We start from the raw sequence: 17,547 nt of genomic DNA on the forward strand, positions 1-17,547 counted from the left end.
GACTGCGACGACCAAGCAACTCTACCTTGAATCCTTGCAAAAATGTGCAGAAGTGTAGTATGAGTACACCACGGTCGGTACCCAATAAGTATCAAAACTAACATCGGTGGAGTAGTGACGAAGTACAATCAAGACACTCATTAATCAATTAACTTGTATAGTGTAGCAGTATATAATATTAATAATAATAATAATAATAATAGAAACAAATGGCAATGATGGCAACAAGAATAAATAAATGATGTAAACAACAAGGTAACAAGAACACCATAAATATTGCTCAAACGAATAAGGAACACAAATACAACCAATCAAACAAGTCCCTCAAATACACGTCTTTCCAATGCAAGTACTTCAAGTATAAATCTTTCAAATATAAGTTTTTCAATAAAAATCCTTAGAATATAACCTTATCAAATAAATATATATTTCAAATATACTCCCTTCAAATAAATTTCTTTCAACTATAATTCTTTCAAATAATATTTTAGGAATATAATTCCTTCAAATAAAAGTTACCTTGTGACACCTCATTTCATAATCATAAAAATACGGGTCTCAACCCACTTCCATATTCCTACGGCACCTCGTGCCCATATTTCTATCATAATTGCACGGACAACTCACGTGCCAATAATATCAATATATATAAGATCCACATGATCAATTTATTTCCACTAAAGTGAGTTTACAATTTTTAAATCAAGTAAAAAATCAACAAAGAAATGAATTTATTTTAGAAATTATTTGGATGAAGAAAAAATAACATTGCACTTAAATTAAAGCATCAGATAAACTACTGATTTGGATGTAAAACTATTTAATTTAAAATATAATAATAATAATTTCTTTTATTTTAATCAACTCAATCATCGAAAATCCGTAAGAAAAATCAGAAATATACTTCTTCAGAGTCTCGTGCTAAAAAGTCAAAGCCAACACAATATAACTAGGAGAACAAAACACATAATAATAAAGTCAACTAGTACATCACGGAAGAAGACAAGAATTTACATATTAAATGAAACAAAATCACCCAAGACAAGAACATAAATAAAGAAATATCAACAGGGCACTCCCGAGGTACCACCTCGTAGTCCCAAATCATAAATAAATTCACAATATCTCATTTTCTTATATCACCGCGGGAGCCTTCACATTTAATTTTTAAAGAAATTATTTTTTCCGAAATAACATCCCGCGTTTTAGCCACCCTTATCACACTGCATGACTTCTAGTAGTTCCCCTACTAGCTACGCGTTTCAAGTTACCCTTATCTCACCGCATGCGTTTCAACACCCTTACCTTATATCACCGCATGCGTATCAATATCACAATATTTCATAAATCGCACCTCAAGTGCCCAAATATCACATCATAATACAACTTGCACCTCAAGTGCTCACATATCACAACATATCACAAATTACACATCAAGTGCTCAAATATTACAACATATCACAAAATTACACATCAAATGCTCAAATATTACAACATATCACAAATTGCACATCAAGTGCTCAAATATTACAACATATCACAAATTGCACATAAAGTACTCAAATATTACAACTTTCCACAAAAATCAATAATACATTATTTTTTCACAATAAGGAGCCCATGGCTCGACCATAATGTGCACAAAATCTTAACAAATATATCCGGTAGTGAACAACTCAACAAAATAATATTTTATATAAAAATCAAAGTGGCAATCACACCAAATCATCATATAAAAACAAATCCAACAAAATATGGATTTAGGTAAGACAATTAAAGGATTTAATAAGTGCCAATAATTTCCAATTTAATACATAAAGGCGTCTAAGAATTTTAACCAATGTAATTTGCACATATAAACTAAGTACGTACTCGTCACCTCGCGTACATGGTTTTCAATCACACAAATTGCTCATAAGACTCAATGCCTAAGGGGAATTTTTCCCACTCAAGGTTAGGCAAGATACTTACCTTTTTGAAGTTAGGCCGATATTCCAAAATCGCCTTCTTGCTTGAATTGACCTCCGAACAACTCAAATCTAACCAAATTAATTCAATTCAGTGGAAACTAATTATTAGAATTAATTCCATATGAAAATACTAATTTTCCAACAAAATCCGAAATTTAACTCAAAAATCGCTTGTGGGACCCATATCTCGGAATCCGATGAAACTTACAAAATCCGATAACTCATTCAATTACGAGTCCACCCATACCAATTTTATCAAATTCCGATAACAACTCGACCTCCAAATCTAAAATTTTCGTTCTTGAAAAATTTTGCAAAAATATTGAATTTCTTCCATTTAAATCCGAAATAAATGATGAATATAACCATGAATTTATGAAATATAATCACTTTTGGATATAGGACATTTACCCAAGTCGAAGTCGTGAAGAAATCCTCAAAATCACCCAAGAACCTTGCTCCAAAAATCCAAAAATGAAATGAAGGAAATGACTATTTTTGGTCCTTAAGTTTCTTCCCATCCATCACTAAAAGTCCATTTTCCGTCACTAAAAGTCCACACCAGTACTTGCTTGCACCAGCAGTTATATTTTTCACTAAAAAGGCTCTAACTCCATCATACGAACTCAGAATTTGACGATTCTTGTTCCTATGAGTCACAAATAATAATACAAACCTAGTAGTTCAATAAAAACTCAATTCAGAGCTCATTTGCTCAATGTGATACCAATTTCGCTCGTTAAACAATTAACTCATGTTTTGTGCTAAAAACCCAATCGCGACTTGATGAAATTAGACCAAACTTTCCAGATCACTCATATAATTTATTATCAAAATCTCGAAAGTCTCAAAATCAAATTTCGATCTCTAGAACTAAAAATAGACCTTTGGATCATTACATGCTTATGCTAAAAACATCAAACTCTTCCAAAACTCTTCTCCGATAGCCGGTAGTATATCAATCATAACTTCTTGTACTCAACTCCAACTGCCAAACAGTTTAAATTTCTGCAAACTAGATACAAAGGGCTACAACTTTCATGTTTTGCTCATCGCCCAACTCATTATAAATTGCGAGATATAAGCTCCCGAAGTCAGCCCTGTGCAACAGAAATTTCTGGCGATGCACACTGCTGTAGCCAAAAACTGCAGTACCAGCTTCAGTCAATCGATCATAACTTTTTGTACAAATGTCCGAATGATAAATAGTTTTTCATTCTGGAAACTAGAATCAAAGGACTACAACTTTTATGTTTTGATAATTTCCAGATTCTTTATAGATTTCGAGATTTAAGCTTCCAAAGTAGGCTCCATGCATCAGAAATTTCTGACTAAACTGCTTTACTAGCCTTCATTCAGTCGACCATAACTTTCTGTACAAATATCCAAATGATAAATGGTTTAACTTTCTGGAAATTAGAATCAAAGAGATACAATTTTTATGTTTTAAAAAATTTTAGATTCTTTATAAATTTCGAGATATAAGCTTCTAAAATCGGCTATGCGATTATACCAGTTGCTGTCCAAAAACAGCTTCTGCAACAGAAAAATTCCAGCAGCTCCTTTTGTCTGAAATCCATTCCGTTAACCTTCTGAAATCCACCTGAGGCCCTCGGGACCTTAACCAAATATACCAACATATCCCAAAATATAATAAGAACTTAGTTGAGGCTTCAAACCATGCCAAACAACGCCGAAGTTACGAATCGCGCATTGAATCGAATTATGAGTTTTTAAATCTTCCAACTTCTATATTTTGTGCCGAAATGTATCAAATCAATTCCGATTGACCTCAAATTTTGCACACAAGTAATAAATGACATAACAGATCTATGAAAATTTTCAGAACTGAATTCCGACTCTGATATCAAAAAATCAACTCCTCAGTCAAACTTCCCAAAAATTCAACTTTCGCCATTTCAAGTAAAATTTCACTACGGACTTCTAAAAAAAATTCGGACACGGTCCTAAGTCCAAAATTACCATACGGAACTATTGGAATCATCAAAATTCTATTTTGGGGTCGTTTACACATAATTCACCACCCAGTCAATTATTTCAACTTAAGCTTCCAAAACAAGAATTGTTCTTTCAATTAAATCTTGAATCATCCGAAAACCAAACTTGACCACCCTCGCAAGTCATAATACACATTTCAAAGCTACTCGAGACCTTAAGCCACCGAACAGAACGTAAATTCTTAAAATGATAAATCGGGTCGTTACATATTGTCATTTTATTTTTATTATATTGTTAAACATTCCACCTTGTCTTTTATTATTCCAGTAGGGCCTGACCTGACCTCGTCACTACTCTACCGAGGTTAGATTTGGCACTTACTGGGTACCGTTGTGGTGTACTCATACTACACTTCTGCACATCTTTTTGTGCAGATCCAGGTACATCTTACGAGCCCAGACATCAGTAAGTTACCTGTGTACGGAGATTTCGAGGTATATCTGCCAGCGTCCGTAGACTCCGGAGTCCCCTTCTATCATTATTGTGTTGCTTCCTTATTTTCTTTAGACTCTGATATATAGAGACATTGAGGATAAATTCTTAGAAGTTTGTGACTTATTTCTACCGGGTTTTGGGAGTTGTAATTATGTGAATTGCAGATTTATTTATTTCATATTTTAATTGTTATTCCGCATTGACAGGCTTACCTAATCTTAGAGACTAGGTGCCATCACGACATCTTATAGAGGGAATTTGGGGTCGTGACATTTATTGGTTTGGTTTGGTATTTAGATTTAATAACCCGATATAATTGGTTTGGTTTGGTAATTAGAAAATTCGAACCAACCCGATCCCTGTACACCCCTAGTGGCCAGTGGTTTTAGAAATAAAATGCCTACTAACTTGGCTCTATCTTCTTCTATACCTATCAGATTTCAAGAGTCAAATTATTTTTTTTTATTGTGATTTTTTTATATGCCTTTTAGGTTTTTTTTTAATTAAAAAAATATGTATATTTTATTTCAAAAAATTTAAAGATTTATTGTTAGAATTCACGATCAAATTAAAAAGTTTGACTCTAGAAATCCGTACAGGTCCACATAAATTGCAAAAGAATGGTACTTATTTTACTTGTCCGTTGAAGAAAAATGACATATTTATATTATATTTTATTATATAAATTAAAACAAATATAGTATAAAAGCATTTTATGAATTTGTTGCATAATATATTGGGTAAAGTAATTATTATTTGGTATTAAGTGCGTTATAGGAGTCTTCATCCTCAAAACTTAATTACGTGATTCTGTCTTTATTTCATAAACGATACTAATTTTGGACCAAGTTGGTCCGAATAAAACGATTGAAGGGAATATAAATGTATATATAATAGTCAATACGGAAATGGTTGAAACAATCGGGGCGAAAAGTGAATGTGAACAAATTAAGGGGTCAAAATGATATCGGCATTAGGGTTCTGGTATGTAGCAAGTATTTCGCACTTGATAACTATATAAAGCATAGCTCGCTGCACGTTACCCATTACTAGCCGTAAGCTCTCGACAGAGAGCAGCTAGGGTTTCATCTCCCCATTTTCTCTTTTTCCATCATTTTTGTGTTTGTGTTTGTTTTTAGTTCTTGATGTGATCTGCATTAGTGTAAATGGCCTTCATAATCCCAAATAAGCTGAGATTTGATAAGTGCTTATTTGATTCATGGGAGGCCTAAATCAAACTCACAAAATGGAGGTTTCGCTGATAACGCCTTTTCTCTTTTTTTCCAAGAAGGCGTTTACTAGTAACCATTCCCATACATATCTTGTCTCTTTTCTGTTTTTTCTCATTCTATTTAAGTTTGAGATTATTTTTTGGTTCCTCGTCTAAATCCGTCGTTTGCAATACCGAGTTCATTGATAGCATTTCTCTTGAACTTTGATACACTATTTGAAGAATTACACATAATAAGTACATTGCAACTATGTGGCATATATATAACTTTGCAACGTTGTAGCTTAAAAACAATAGGCCAAAATTCGATATTCAATATTTAGCTCCAAATAGCTTCTCGAAATTGCAATGTGCAGTTGTTTTTTCCTTTTTAAAAGTTTTAAGCTTCTAACTCAATCTATGAATCAGTAATTGTGACTCAAATGCTAATTCAACAAACCAAATCCATTTGGGTGCTAAAAAAATAGATTTTAAAGATAATCTACCATTAATGAACAAACTTAAATAAGTGGATATAAATTTCAAATTTGATTTAAAGCGGGTGTTGTTTTGAATTGTTAGAAATAGTTTAAGAGTGTAAAGGTTATTTACAAAATTTGAAGTCAATGGAGTTTTGGATTGATTTTGAACAAGAAATGCACTTTTATATAAGGCAGATGCATTATGTACATGTTTATAAAAGTGTATAAATGTGTTTATGCACCCATATATACTATTTTACAAAAATTGACTTCTGTCTTTCTTGGGCTTCTTTTGAAATTTAATCCAAATCTAGTTTAATTCTGTTCCAAATCAGTTCAAATTTAAGTTTTGAATTTCTCTATATTTTTTCAATCAATTGGATTAACGACCAATCCAAACAATTAATAAACTTAAAAAATGTAATTTTCAAAATTGGAGCTTTGAACAACCTCCAATGGTGGACTTCTGTTCTTCAATTTTCTTTCCACAAACCTTGTACTGATTGAATCTATAAACAAGAACGACACACTTTTTCAGACTCTTTGTTCTACTATTTTTATCACGAGAACGTGAAATCCCTTCACGTTTTTTCTCATCTTGTAAAAGTTCAATCAATCGTGGCATATGAAAGTCCTAATCTCATGGGAGGTGATGCAAAGGAAAAGAAGAGCAAAAGGAAGGAAAAAAAAAGAGGACGTTGGGAAAGGGAAAAAATGTTTTGAAGTAGGCCGTTAATTCTAGGATAAAGAATGAAAAAAAAAAAGCTATGGATAAAATGGGTCAAACTGAGTAAAAACATTAAACATGAGGCAATTTTAGTAGCATTGTTGCCTCAACTGATAATCAGCGTAATTGTTTCTTAAATAAACTAAGGCTAAGACCAGGTTGGCAGCTCCTAAAGCTGCAAACTGTCTCATTAATTGAAAATAACTCGGGGGAGTTTTGAGGGACATGAATTTCAAATTAACTTTAATTGAATTACTCTAACATGATCCAATGAAACCTGAGATTGATCCTAAGCGGAGGTGGACTTATCTAATAGACAAGAGGGGCATATCCCTTGTTTTGAGGATAAATTTCTATATCCAACTCTGTACCTTAAACTTCAAAAGTATGCACTAACTTAAAGCCTCGTTTTGAATGGCTTTATAAGGCACGGTTTTCTTCTGCCGTACCTTATAAAGCCATTCATTTGATTTGCCGATTCTCTAGCCAATAATGGTAGCAGGAGTCACAAACACACAAGGTCGACAAGCCAATTATAGGATTTTGATAGTAATCTTGCAATTTTGGTTTTTCAATGTACCTTTAAAAAGATTAAAAGAAAGTTCTGTTATTATTTGTTACAAGAGATTTTTATCATGACATATTATAGAAAGAGTGTGCCGAATTTCAGGAACAATACAAAATTGTCAAGATACCTAAAAGAATTTTGCGCTCTTACACTTTTGTAGGTATTAGTAATCCGGAGATCAAATACTCATGCAGGAATAAGTGATACAAAATTAGTTATTTAGGACTTTATTATTTGGGATCTAGTTATTTCATTTTCTACTTCATAACTTATACAAAGCAACTAAAAAATATTAGTTATGCTAGCTTTAATACATGAATAGCTCCCTAACCAGCAACAAATGACCCGTGCATATATAGTGGAGATAACTTCATTTATGACACAATGGTAAATCATCATAGATCGAAATAAACGGGAACAAGGAGGCTAGAAGTTAAAACTAAAAGTTTTCCATAATTCATTGCTGCTAAGCAACGTAAAACTACTACTTTTTTGTTTCGGAAAACACTACAGGCTGAGAGTCTACATCCTCTATATCTATCTTGGAATTTAGAACCATCAGATACAAAATCTGCACTTGATTCTTCAAGTACTCTTAGTTCCAGTCTTGCATCTACTTGTGGTAGAGGTATACCAAGGAGAAGAGGAAGAAACCACCCATCTATCATACAGAAAATAGAAATCATACAAAACATTCTTGTGGATGAAACAATCAAAATATCTTAATAGCACAAATTTTTTAATATAATCAGAACCACAAAAGTGTCGTAAAAGCACTTTATGTTAATAATTAAAACAAAAAGTATCTTAATAGCCCATGATAGAAAGAGATTAACACAGAATCTTCAGGATTAATAAGATCATAATATCAGAAAGGGAAAACCTTCTCACATATTACGTGGGTGCTTCATTTAGGTCCCCTTATCCAAATCCCCCAGTGGACAAAACAATTACCCAGCAAGCACTCGGCAGATTGTTTTAGAAGCTATACTATCAAATTTAGATTTTACTACATCTCTAAATAAAACTTGTAAAGTTTTGTAATCTAACACCCTTCAAAAGATATTTTCACAACAGCTGCAACAAACTTTCTGATTAATTATTCCTAACAAAGTCATGTTGAACTCACCATTGTATATGCAGTTTCTTAGCTTGTTATAAATTTGGTTACATGCCCTACTTAAACCAGATAATGTGGCTTCTTATTCTCAAGTCTCGGCAACTTGAGGGGAAATTTGTCTAAATAGAAAAGCATGGGTTGGAACTACATTTGCCATAATACATAGCAAAGAGGGAAGGAGGGAGGGAGGGAGAGAGAGAGAGAATGTACCATAGAGAAGGATGCTCCATAATAAGGGAAAGCAGTTGTTATAAACCTCTCATATTCGTTATGTCTGAAGGGGCGAACAGGAATCTGCAAGTAAGTTTTTCGCCAAGGCATTAATGCAAATCAGTATAAAAAGGGCCATGCAATAATCTTTTCATGTTACCTATCATTAAATCGAAGGATGACATAGCTAACCCCAACTAAATGCACAAGCTGTTAATCTTGTACTTCAAAAAGCTCAAGCAATATGAAATAGCTGTCAATTAAGGCCTAACTGGGCTTTTATAAATCAACCTCTGAAATAAGTAGTATCTCTTATGAACAGCAGGGCGCTGAGGGACAAATATATGCATTGTTTCATCCAACAATGTCAAAGATCTAGCGCAATAAAACAAAAGAAAAAAGCGCAAAGTGCAGATACATGAATATTTTCATGATAAACTTATCAAAAATTATTGTTATCATTTTTCTAGCTATTGTTGTTGATATTCGATAGTTTTCTATTCATCCTCTCAAGCCGCGAGTCTTTCGGAAACAACCTCTCTACCTCTCCAGGGTAGGGGTAAGGTCTGCGTACACACCACCCTCCCCAGACCCCACTTGTGGGATTTCACTGGGTTTGTTGTTGTTGTTGTTGTTGTTGTTGTTGTTGTAAACTTATCAAAAATAAAAAGGAATGCTTTCATAATAATTTGCATGTTGCTTCTACAAATATCATCGGTTAAATGGCAGCATACAATATACCTAGTCTAAAAGAGCACCAAAAGTTATGTATCACTTTGTAATTATAAGAGAATTTTAGTAATTCTCTCACCAAATATGTGGAAAGCAAGAGTCCTAATTATAGCTATGTCCAGAATGACTAATGCATCATATATATCAACTCTTCACCAAAATCTATTAGGTATGAAAATAATGACCACATCCTACCTCTTCAAGCAAATAAAATGCTTGTAGTATATGACTAAAGTATTCTAAACTTACAGATGCCCCCATAAGAGATAGTGCCTGCAGATTTTAAAAGGGAGTACCTGTTTTGCAAGACTCAAGCTTGTGAATCCTAATCTCTCGTACTCAACCTTGAACTGGAACACTCCATAAACATCTGGAACCTTGAACGATGTATAATAGACACCCTGTAGGAAGTGACATTAGAAATGCTAATCAAAGTGATGGAACAACTCTGTTACCATGTAAATTCTGGAGCACTTAAGAGTACCTTCTGATTGGTTGACAGGGTTTTCAGAACGTAGGGGCTCATCATGTAAAACTGAACTTGAACATCATCTGCGACATAAGGTTCCCAACTTGTTCCAGACCATTCATAAATCTCAACAGAATATTCCTTCAATCAAAATTTCGGTTTCAGCACACATCCAAAGGTATACATTATATAAGAGTGACAAAATAGGACAGACTTGTGGTGTAGCAGTACCAGTTCATCATTGATTCTGTATATAGAAGGTTCATCTGCCTCCCCAACTTTGTGATGCCTTACATTCACAGCCTATATATGAAAATTTGTATAGACATAAATTCCCAATTCATATATTGAGAACAGCAAATACGAATACTGAAATACAGCCAATTGACTAGCATTCCTTTTACATGACTACAAGGTAAACATAAAAATAGAGAAAGGGTGAATATGAATTAAGAAATTAATTCTGATGCTGCACCTTAAGATGACCGCTTTCATGGAAGACCCACTTGCTAATCTCAGTCGCAAATTGCTCATTGCCAGATTTATCATGGCTGTGATCATGGGAGAAAATTTGTGGTCAATCACGTCAGAAGCGTAAAAAATATAGAAAAGGACAGTAAAAGGCGCATTGGCTTCAAGCTATTGCTTCTTTAGCATTAAGTGAAAAACAAAGAAAACAAGAAAAGAAACCAAATGACAAGACATTACATAATAAAGCAACCTTTAATTTTATGATTATTTCTTTAAACTGACTAACTTCGTCCAGTCCGCATAATCATGCAAAATTGAGCAACACTAGCACTCACATAGCCTTTATAGGACCAAGGCACTCAATTTTGAAAGGACAGTCAATTCATATATTGAGCTCCCGTCCAGTCTTGTATTTGAGGAATCTTTAGACCATATTTTTACATGCTTCTCCTAGATGCATCACAATAGAGACAATGGTTTTAGGGCCAATAGACTTTTAGGCTAAATCACTTCTTAAAATCAAGTTAGAGCAAAGAGGGAGTGCTAAATGCTAAGGAAGTTGATTGACAGCAAGGGGGCAAATATAAATCTAAATGAATTCCCTAGTCATTAATTTATTAGAACAAAATGCACTAAATGGAACAGGTATTATTCCTGCAAATATGTTTAGCATTAACAATACTAGGCAATTATAAATTAATAATACCCACTATACACCAGTGTTTTAAAAGGCGTTTTCGGGGCGAGGCGCACCAAAAACGCCCTGAGGCGATGGTGTGGGGCAAAAGTCTCAAGAGGCGTACGCTCAGCAATTCGGGGCGTACGCCCGGGCGTTCGGGGCGTAAGCCCTAGAGACTTTTTCAAATTAAAACAAAATTTGTTGAATAAAATCTTCATATAATACCCAAATTCTCAAAAGTTAGCTTGGTAATTACTCAAAAGTTTTAAAAAGGAACTGAAATGTAGTAAATTTAAAAGTCAAGATCTTTTTTATTGATTGAAGCCTTAAATCATAGTCTTTCCCAATTTTTTATCTTGTCCGCTAGTATGCTAATATCTCCCAAAGGAACAAATATTCAATATTTTTAAAAAAATACAAAGAGAACTCCATTCTCCTTCATAGCAGCAAGTTTAAAGTTCAAATTGCAGGTTAGTATCCTTTTTGTTCCTCCATGTAGAAAACTTTATTCTTTTCGACTCAAGTTACTTGTGCTTCTAAGTAGCATATAATAGATTGTTTTGACTAGTTTTTTGTGGGGATGGAGCACATCTATATATATATTTTTCATATATTTATAGTTTTTTTCAATTTTTATGCAATTTCACATGTTTATAAATATTCATTGTAATTATATTACTTTATAAAATATTAATTAAATACCTATGGGGCTTACGCCTCGCTGAGGCATACGTAAAACGCCTCGCCTTACGCCCACGTCTTTTAAAACACTGCTATACACTATAAAGTATTTAAATTCTAGTATAAGAAAAGCTCTGTTTGAAAAGCCATCCTATAATTATCAAATTAGGCAAAAGCTACCGAAAAGTGACTTTTACCAAACGAGAAAGCATGTATTCAACGAGATCAAATGTGAACATGATTTAGGTTGCCGAATACTTTATGAGACATGCAAACTCATAACATAATTCAAAAGCGAGGTGAACCACATGTTTCCCTGTGCTATCAGTTTGAGGTTTTCCCATTTCAACCCGAGGTCACCTTTATAAAAAATTAACTCTACAACAAGTACATCCTAGTTATTGTTCTTATCACTTTCTACCAATTTAACAGTGAAGGGCCTCCTAATCCAAAAGCCAAATACTGATCCAATTCAGGACACCAATAGTTCGGAATCTTTTCCTAGATGATGGATATCTTACTGCCATATTAACGATGTTCTTAGCACCTGCTTCAACTGGAACACGAAGTCTTAGAGAAATCCAACTAATACAAAGGCTTTGAGTTTTTATTTCTTTTTCCTTCTTTAAGTCAATTGATGCTGAGACTTCTATACCCATCACACTCAGGTTATTATCATGTCAAACAAACAAAAGCAACACAATATCTACAATTGCTTACTTGATTGTGTTTCCAGCTTTTTGCACCCCAGATCTAAAGAATCTGCTCATAAGAAAAAAGGTTTGTCAGTTGGAGCAATTCAGAGTAGATATACTCCACCCAAAGTCTCAAAAGGCACTTACCGATTGCTAAACATGCTTAAGGAGCCAGATATCAGAATTCGAGCATTATTTCTTGCCTGCAAATGGACACAATTATCACTAATTTATTTACGAGTTGTTGATTGTATCTTAAACAACATCATTAACTGAACGGCTACAAAAAGGAAGAACGAAAATGGACCGGGATTTTGGTGGTGGTGGGGTGTGTGTGTGAGGGAGGGGGGGTATGAGGCAAAGATTCTCAGCAAGGTACGCAGTGCATTACATACATCGACGAGATGGTCCAACACCTATTGCCTACACCTTTCCGTCTTCTACTGTTATTTTTTTTTTAATTTTAAAAAAGCAATTTGTGATTCTTTTTCTGTCTCATTTTTTGTGCACGCATTCTGCATGGTTTCATTATTTTTAGAAGCTAAACAGCACCCATTGAACAACTTTTGAGGTTCAAGGTCAACAACCTGAAAGAACAGAGAGAAGAAAGAAGTCGGAACAGGAAGAAATAAAAAACAAGATTTGAAATATAACTCATATTGGATGAAACACCTGCACAACTGAAACAAGACTGATTGCAGATCCAGTGAGTGTTGGCGGCGCTGATAATTTGGATTTAGGGTTAGCTGAATATGCTGAAGGAGAAGCTGAGAGGATTTTCATCACCTGCAAGCATGACGGATGCACCCTTTTGACATTAAATAACTATACGGAATGTTTCTTCCCTTATTTATGTTCAGAAATAAATGACTCACAGAAACTTACCAAGCTATTGGCTGGATTTATAGAATGACCAATCCCCTTGAAGAGTACAGGAGCCTGAATTGATTTCACATAAAAGTATAGTTAGAAAAATGCTGCTTTTATCACAGCAGGACATGAGAGCTATATTCTCCTATATACATAATACAATCACATATGCCCAGTGTAAAAGGAAAAAAGAAACAGGAGAAGTTTGTACGTAAAATTTGTGACTCAACAAATATCAAAATAGCACCATTAATGCCTCAAAAAATGCACATTGTGAAATTCAATGATAAAGTGGTACGAGCCTATAGAACAGATATTGTTCAAGGTAAATAATAGGTAAGATTGTCCTAAGTGCTCACATAGGCTGGAAGGTTCGACACCTCGATATTGGTTCTTCCCCACTTGGGCTTGGTGTGTTCCTATGGTTGGGCTATCCGCCCATTAAAGTGATACACTGATACTTGAATTGGGTGCTATGGATTATTTTGGATCCCTCTTACTAACACAAAACAAATAACTAGTAGTTGATTTATTGATCATGTTCACTCAAAATATGAATGGGCTACGATTATGAACTAATATAGTTTATTGATTGAATCAATTCATGATTAAAATGGAAGAGAAAACACAAATATCATGATTAATATAAAATAATTCTCTGATGAAATATAGTGCTTTACCTTGATAGTTTCGCTGCCCAAGATTACATCAGATTGTATGAAATTATCACCAGCAATCAAGGTGTGGTCCCCTTCTGTATCAGAAACTGCATAGCTTGTATGATCGACGACCATAGCTGCCGCATCCTATTATGCATAATATAAAGTGTAGAAGAACATTAATCAGCATTTCATGCTTAGATTTACAGAAGTATGAGTACACTTATCATAAGGACGCAACTAAAATTTTCCGTTCATAATTTGTTTTTCAAATACGGCTCAGTTGGCTAACATTCCTAGTCGCCAATGGTGAATCACATCAAATTCACTTGACCACAGTAAGAAACAAAATTAAGCAAACGGTCTGTGCAAACAATAAGGATAGTTCCCTTAATAGGGTGAAATGGGTACAAAGGACAACTAGTTTGGGATCAGAGACAAGCCAAGATTTAAAGTTTATGTATTCTGAACATGCCACCGAATTCATAGCTCGTCTTAGTTACTGGATTCGCAATTTAATATTTATACATATCGAATGGATGTTCTAATACAAATAGAGGGTATAAGCAAAAGCTACTGGGTTTGTCCAAACCCGGAGCTAATAATCTAACTCCGCCTATTAAGGTGAAGTTGTGACTAATTGACAGAAAAAAAATGTAAGCAAAACAGACATATAATGCTACCTCATCAAAATCAACTCCACACTCAGAAGCAATCTCACGAATCAGATCAGAAGCAGATGCATCAGCCGCAAGAATCAAATCATGACCCGCATCAACAAACTCCAATATAGCTGCCGCATTCAGTGATCCACCAAAACCTGAAGCGAAAAAAACAAGAATTAAATTAAACATTTAATCGAACGCACTGATTATTGAGATGTTGAGAAACAGACTTACTATCAATGGTAGGGGAAAATAGAATTAAGGCGTCATATAAATACTGGCCGTATCGTTGTAATGCGATTTTGGGATCATCGGCGAGCTTGAAATCGAGATCGTAACCTAGGGTTTGGAGAGAATTGAAATAGAGAGAATGTGAAGATTTGATGGAGAAATCATCGAGCAAAACTAAAACTCTCCGATCTGTGGGGTTTTCAGGAGAAAATGCATTGGAAAGGAGTGCGAGAAATGGAAAGGAGCTGAGGAGCGTGAGTAGAGCTAGTGTTCGAGACATCTTCAAAATGCACTACTAGGGTTTAGCCAGATTTGAAGCTTAAAGATGCCTTCGGTTTACAGTTGACGAAGTTCAGTCTTCGTCCTTAGTTTCCAATGTGGTATTTGCGTCCAGCGATTTAAGTTACAGACGCAGACACAGTTCAGGTAAAACGCGCTGCTTTGTTTGGCACGTTGCAATTAATTCATTTTATTGCACTAAAATTATTAAATTAATTTTTTATAATAAAAAAGTCACTCTATCTTGAGTCTAGAATCCATTTGTGATTTTTTTTGGACAACTGTAACGAAAATGTGTGTTTTAAAAAAAGAGTGACATTTTTATGGATAGCGTTCTTTTAAAGAGCGGTATATATATATATATAACGACACTGTAAACTGCGCTATACAAGGCTGATAAAATAGCTATGCATAGCGTGGTATATAACCGCGTTATATATGTATAGCGCCGTTATATACCGCGTTATACATAGATAAATAAACGGTCCCCCTCCTTCTTCCCCACATTCGAACCAGACGCCCCCTCCCCAAATTCCAAAGTATGTTTGATCCCCCCCCCCCAAAAAAAAATCCTTCTAAAAATATTGTAGTAGACCCCACCCGTCACACAAAAAGACAAGATTGTAGGTCTCACATCCTAGCCAAGCCTTCTATTGTTATGGTTTCCTCGTTTCGGGCTCAAATTTTCAATTCATCGACTTTCCGAAAAATATAAATCGAGGTATTCCGATTTAGTTTATGTCGAAACTCGTATAATAATGCATAGTAGTTGTTTTGAATGTGTTTTCATGTTGTTTTGTATTTTTTTTGCGATTAAACTTGTATGTTATTTTTATCCAGACTAAGATATTAGTATTTTGTGTTTGTTTTGTGATAAAAATGTATTTGTTATTTTTATCTAGTTTAGATTATTTATTTGCTTAAAGACTAGTGCTCTTTTAGCGTAGTAAAATATAGAGCCTTTTAGCGTAGAATCCCTGTAGTTTAAATATCTTTTATACTAATAGATCAAACACAAACTCTGTCCATATGATAAAAATTAATTATTTAATTTATAAAATAAACATACAAAATTATAAAAATATTTAAATTGACACACAGAAGAATTCGGGATAGCTTGGTACTATTGAGCCTCAAATATCGAGCATGGAACTTATAGGTATATACTCTGTCCAATTAAATATGATAAAAATAATTATTTAATTTACAAAACAAACATAAAAAATTATGAAAATATTAAAATTGACACACATGAGAATTCAGGATAGCTTGGTGCTACTGGGCCTCAAATATCAAGCGCGGAACCCATAGGTATATACTCTGTCCAATGTCCATAGGATAAAAATTAATTATTTAATTTACAAAATAAATATACAAAATTATGAAAATATTTAAATTGACACACATAAGAATTCAGGATAGCTTGGTGCTACTGGGCCTCAAATATCAAGTCTGGAGCCCATAGGTATATACTCTGCTCAATGTCCATGTGATAAAAATTAATTATTTAATTTACAAAACGAATATACAAAATTATGAAAATATTTAAATTGACACACATAAGAATTCAGAATAGCTTGGTGCTACTGGGCCTCAAATATCAAGTCTGGAGCCCATAGGTATATACTCTGCTCAATGTCAATGTGATAAAAATTAATTATTTAATTTACAAAACAAATATACAAAATTATGAAAATATTTAAATTGACACACATAAGAATTCAGGATAGCTTGGTTCTACTGGGCCTCAAATATCGAGTCTGGAACCCATAGGTATATACTCTGCCCAATGTCCATATGATAAAAATTAATTATTTAATTTACAAAAAAAACATACAAAATTATGAAAATATTAAAATTGACACACACAAGAATTCAGGATAGTTTGGTGCTACTGGCCTCAAATATCGAGCCTGGAACCCATAGGTATATACTCTGTCCAATTAAATATGATAAAAATTAATTATTTAATTTACAAAACAAACATACAAAATTATGAAAATATTAAAATTGATACACACAAGAATTCAAGATAGCTTGGTGCTACTGGGCCTCAAATATCGAGCCTGAAACCCATAGGTATATACTCTGTCCAATGTCCATAGGATAAAAATTAATTATTTAATTTACAAAACAAACATACAAAATTATGAAAATATTTAAATTGACACACATAAGAATTCAGGATAGCTTGGTGCTACTGGGTCTCAAATATCGAGCCTAGAACCCATATGTATATACTCTGCCCAATGTCCATATGATAAAAATTAATTATTTAATTTATAAAACAAATATACAAAATTATGAAAATATTTAAATTGACACGCATAAGAATTCATGATAGCTTGGTGCTACTGGACCTCAAATATCGAGCC

At 33.8% G+C, this 17,547-nt stretch overlaps 1 protein-coding gene and 1 non-coding gene across 2 annotated transcripts; one reads left to right on the plus strand and one right to left on the minus strand.

The window, feature by feature from the left end:
• The first annotated feature begins 5,602 nt into the window (after positions 1 to 5,602).
• Positions 5,603 to 5,745, plus strand: LOC117280982 (small nucleolar RNA snoR83). The gene has a single exon (XR_004511573.1). It is a non-coding gene; the product is annotated as a small nucleolar RNA snoR83 (small nucleolar RNA).
• A 2,039-nt stretch (positions 5,746 to 7,784) lies between these two features.
• Positions 7,785 to 15,305, minus strand: LOC104114082 (dolichyl-diphosphooligosaccharide--protein glycosyltransferase 48 kDa subunit). Its single transcript, XM_009624441.3, has 13 exons — positions 14,897 to 15,305; positions 14,681 to 14,817; positions 14,019 to 14,144; positions 13,354 to 13,407; positions 13,141 to 13,254; positions 12,616 to 12,671; positions 12,494 to 12,535; positions 10,418 to 10,493; positions 10,174 to 10,245; positions 9,958 to 10,083; positions 9,770 to 9,874; positions 8,742 to 8,825; positions 7,785 to 8,072 (listed from the first exon to the last, which is right to left on the minus strand). Exons 1-13 carry the CDS (start codon positions 15,171 to 15,173, stop codon positions 8,025 to 8,027), a joined length of 1,317 nt encoding a protein of 438 aa, XP_009622736.1. The 5' UTR covers positions 15,174 to 15,305; the 3' UTR covers positions 7,785 to 8,024.
• Positions 15,306 to 17,547: the final 2,242 nt, after the last annotated feature.

The sequence above is a fragment of the Nicotiana tomentosiformis genome, chromosome 1 (genome assembly GCF_000390325.3).
Source record: "Nicotiana tomentosiformis chromosome 1, ASM39032v3, whole genome shotgun sequence".
Lineage (NCBI taxonomy): Eukaryota > Viridiplantae > Streptophyta > Magnoliopsida > Solanales > Solanaceae > Nicotiana > Nicotiana tomentosiformis.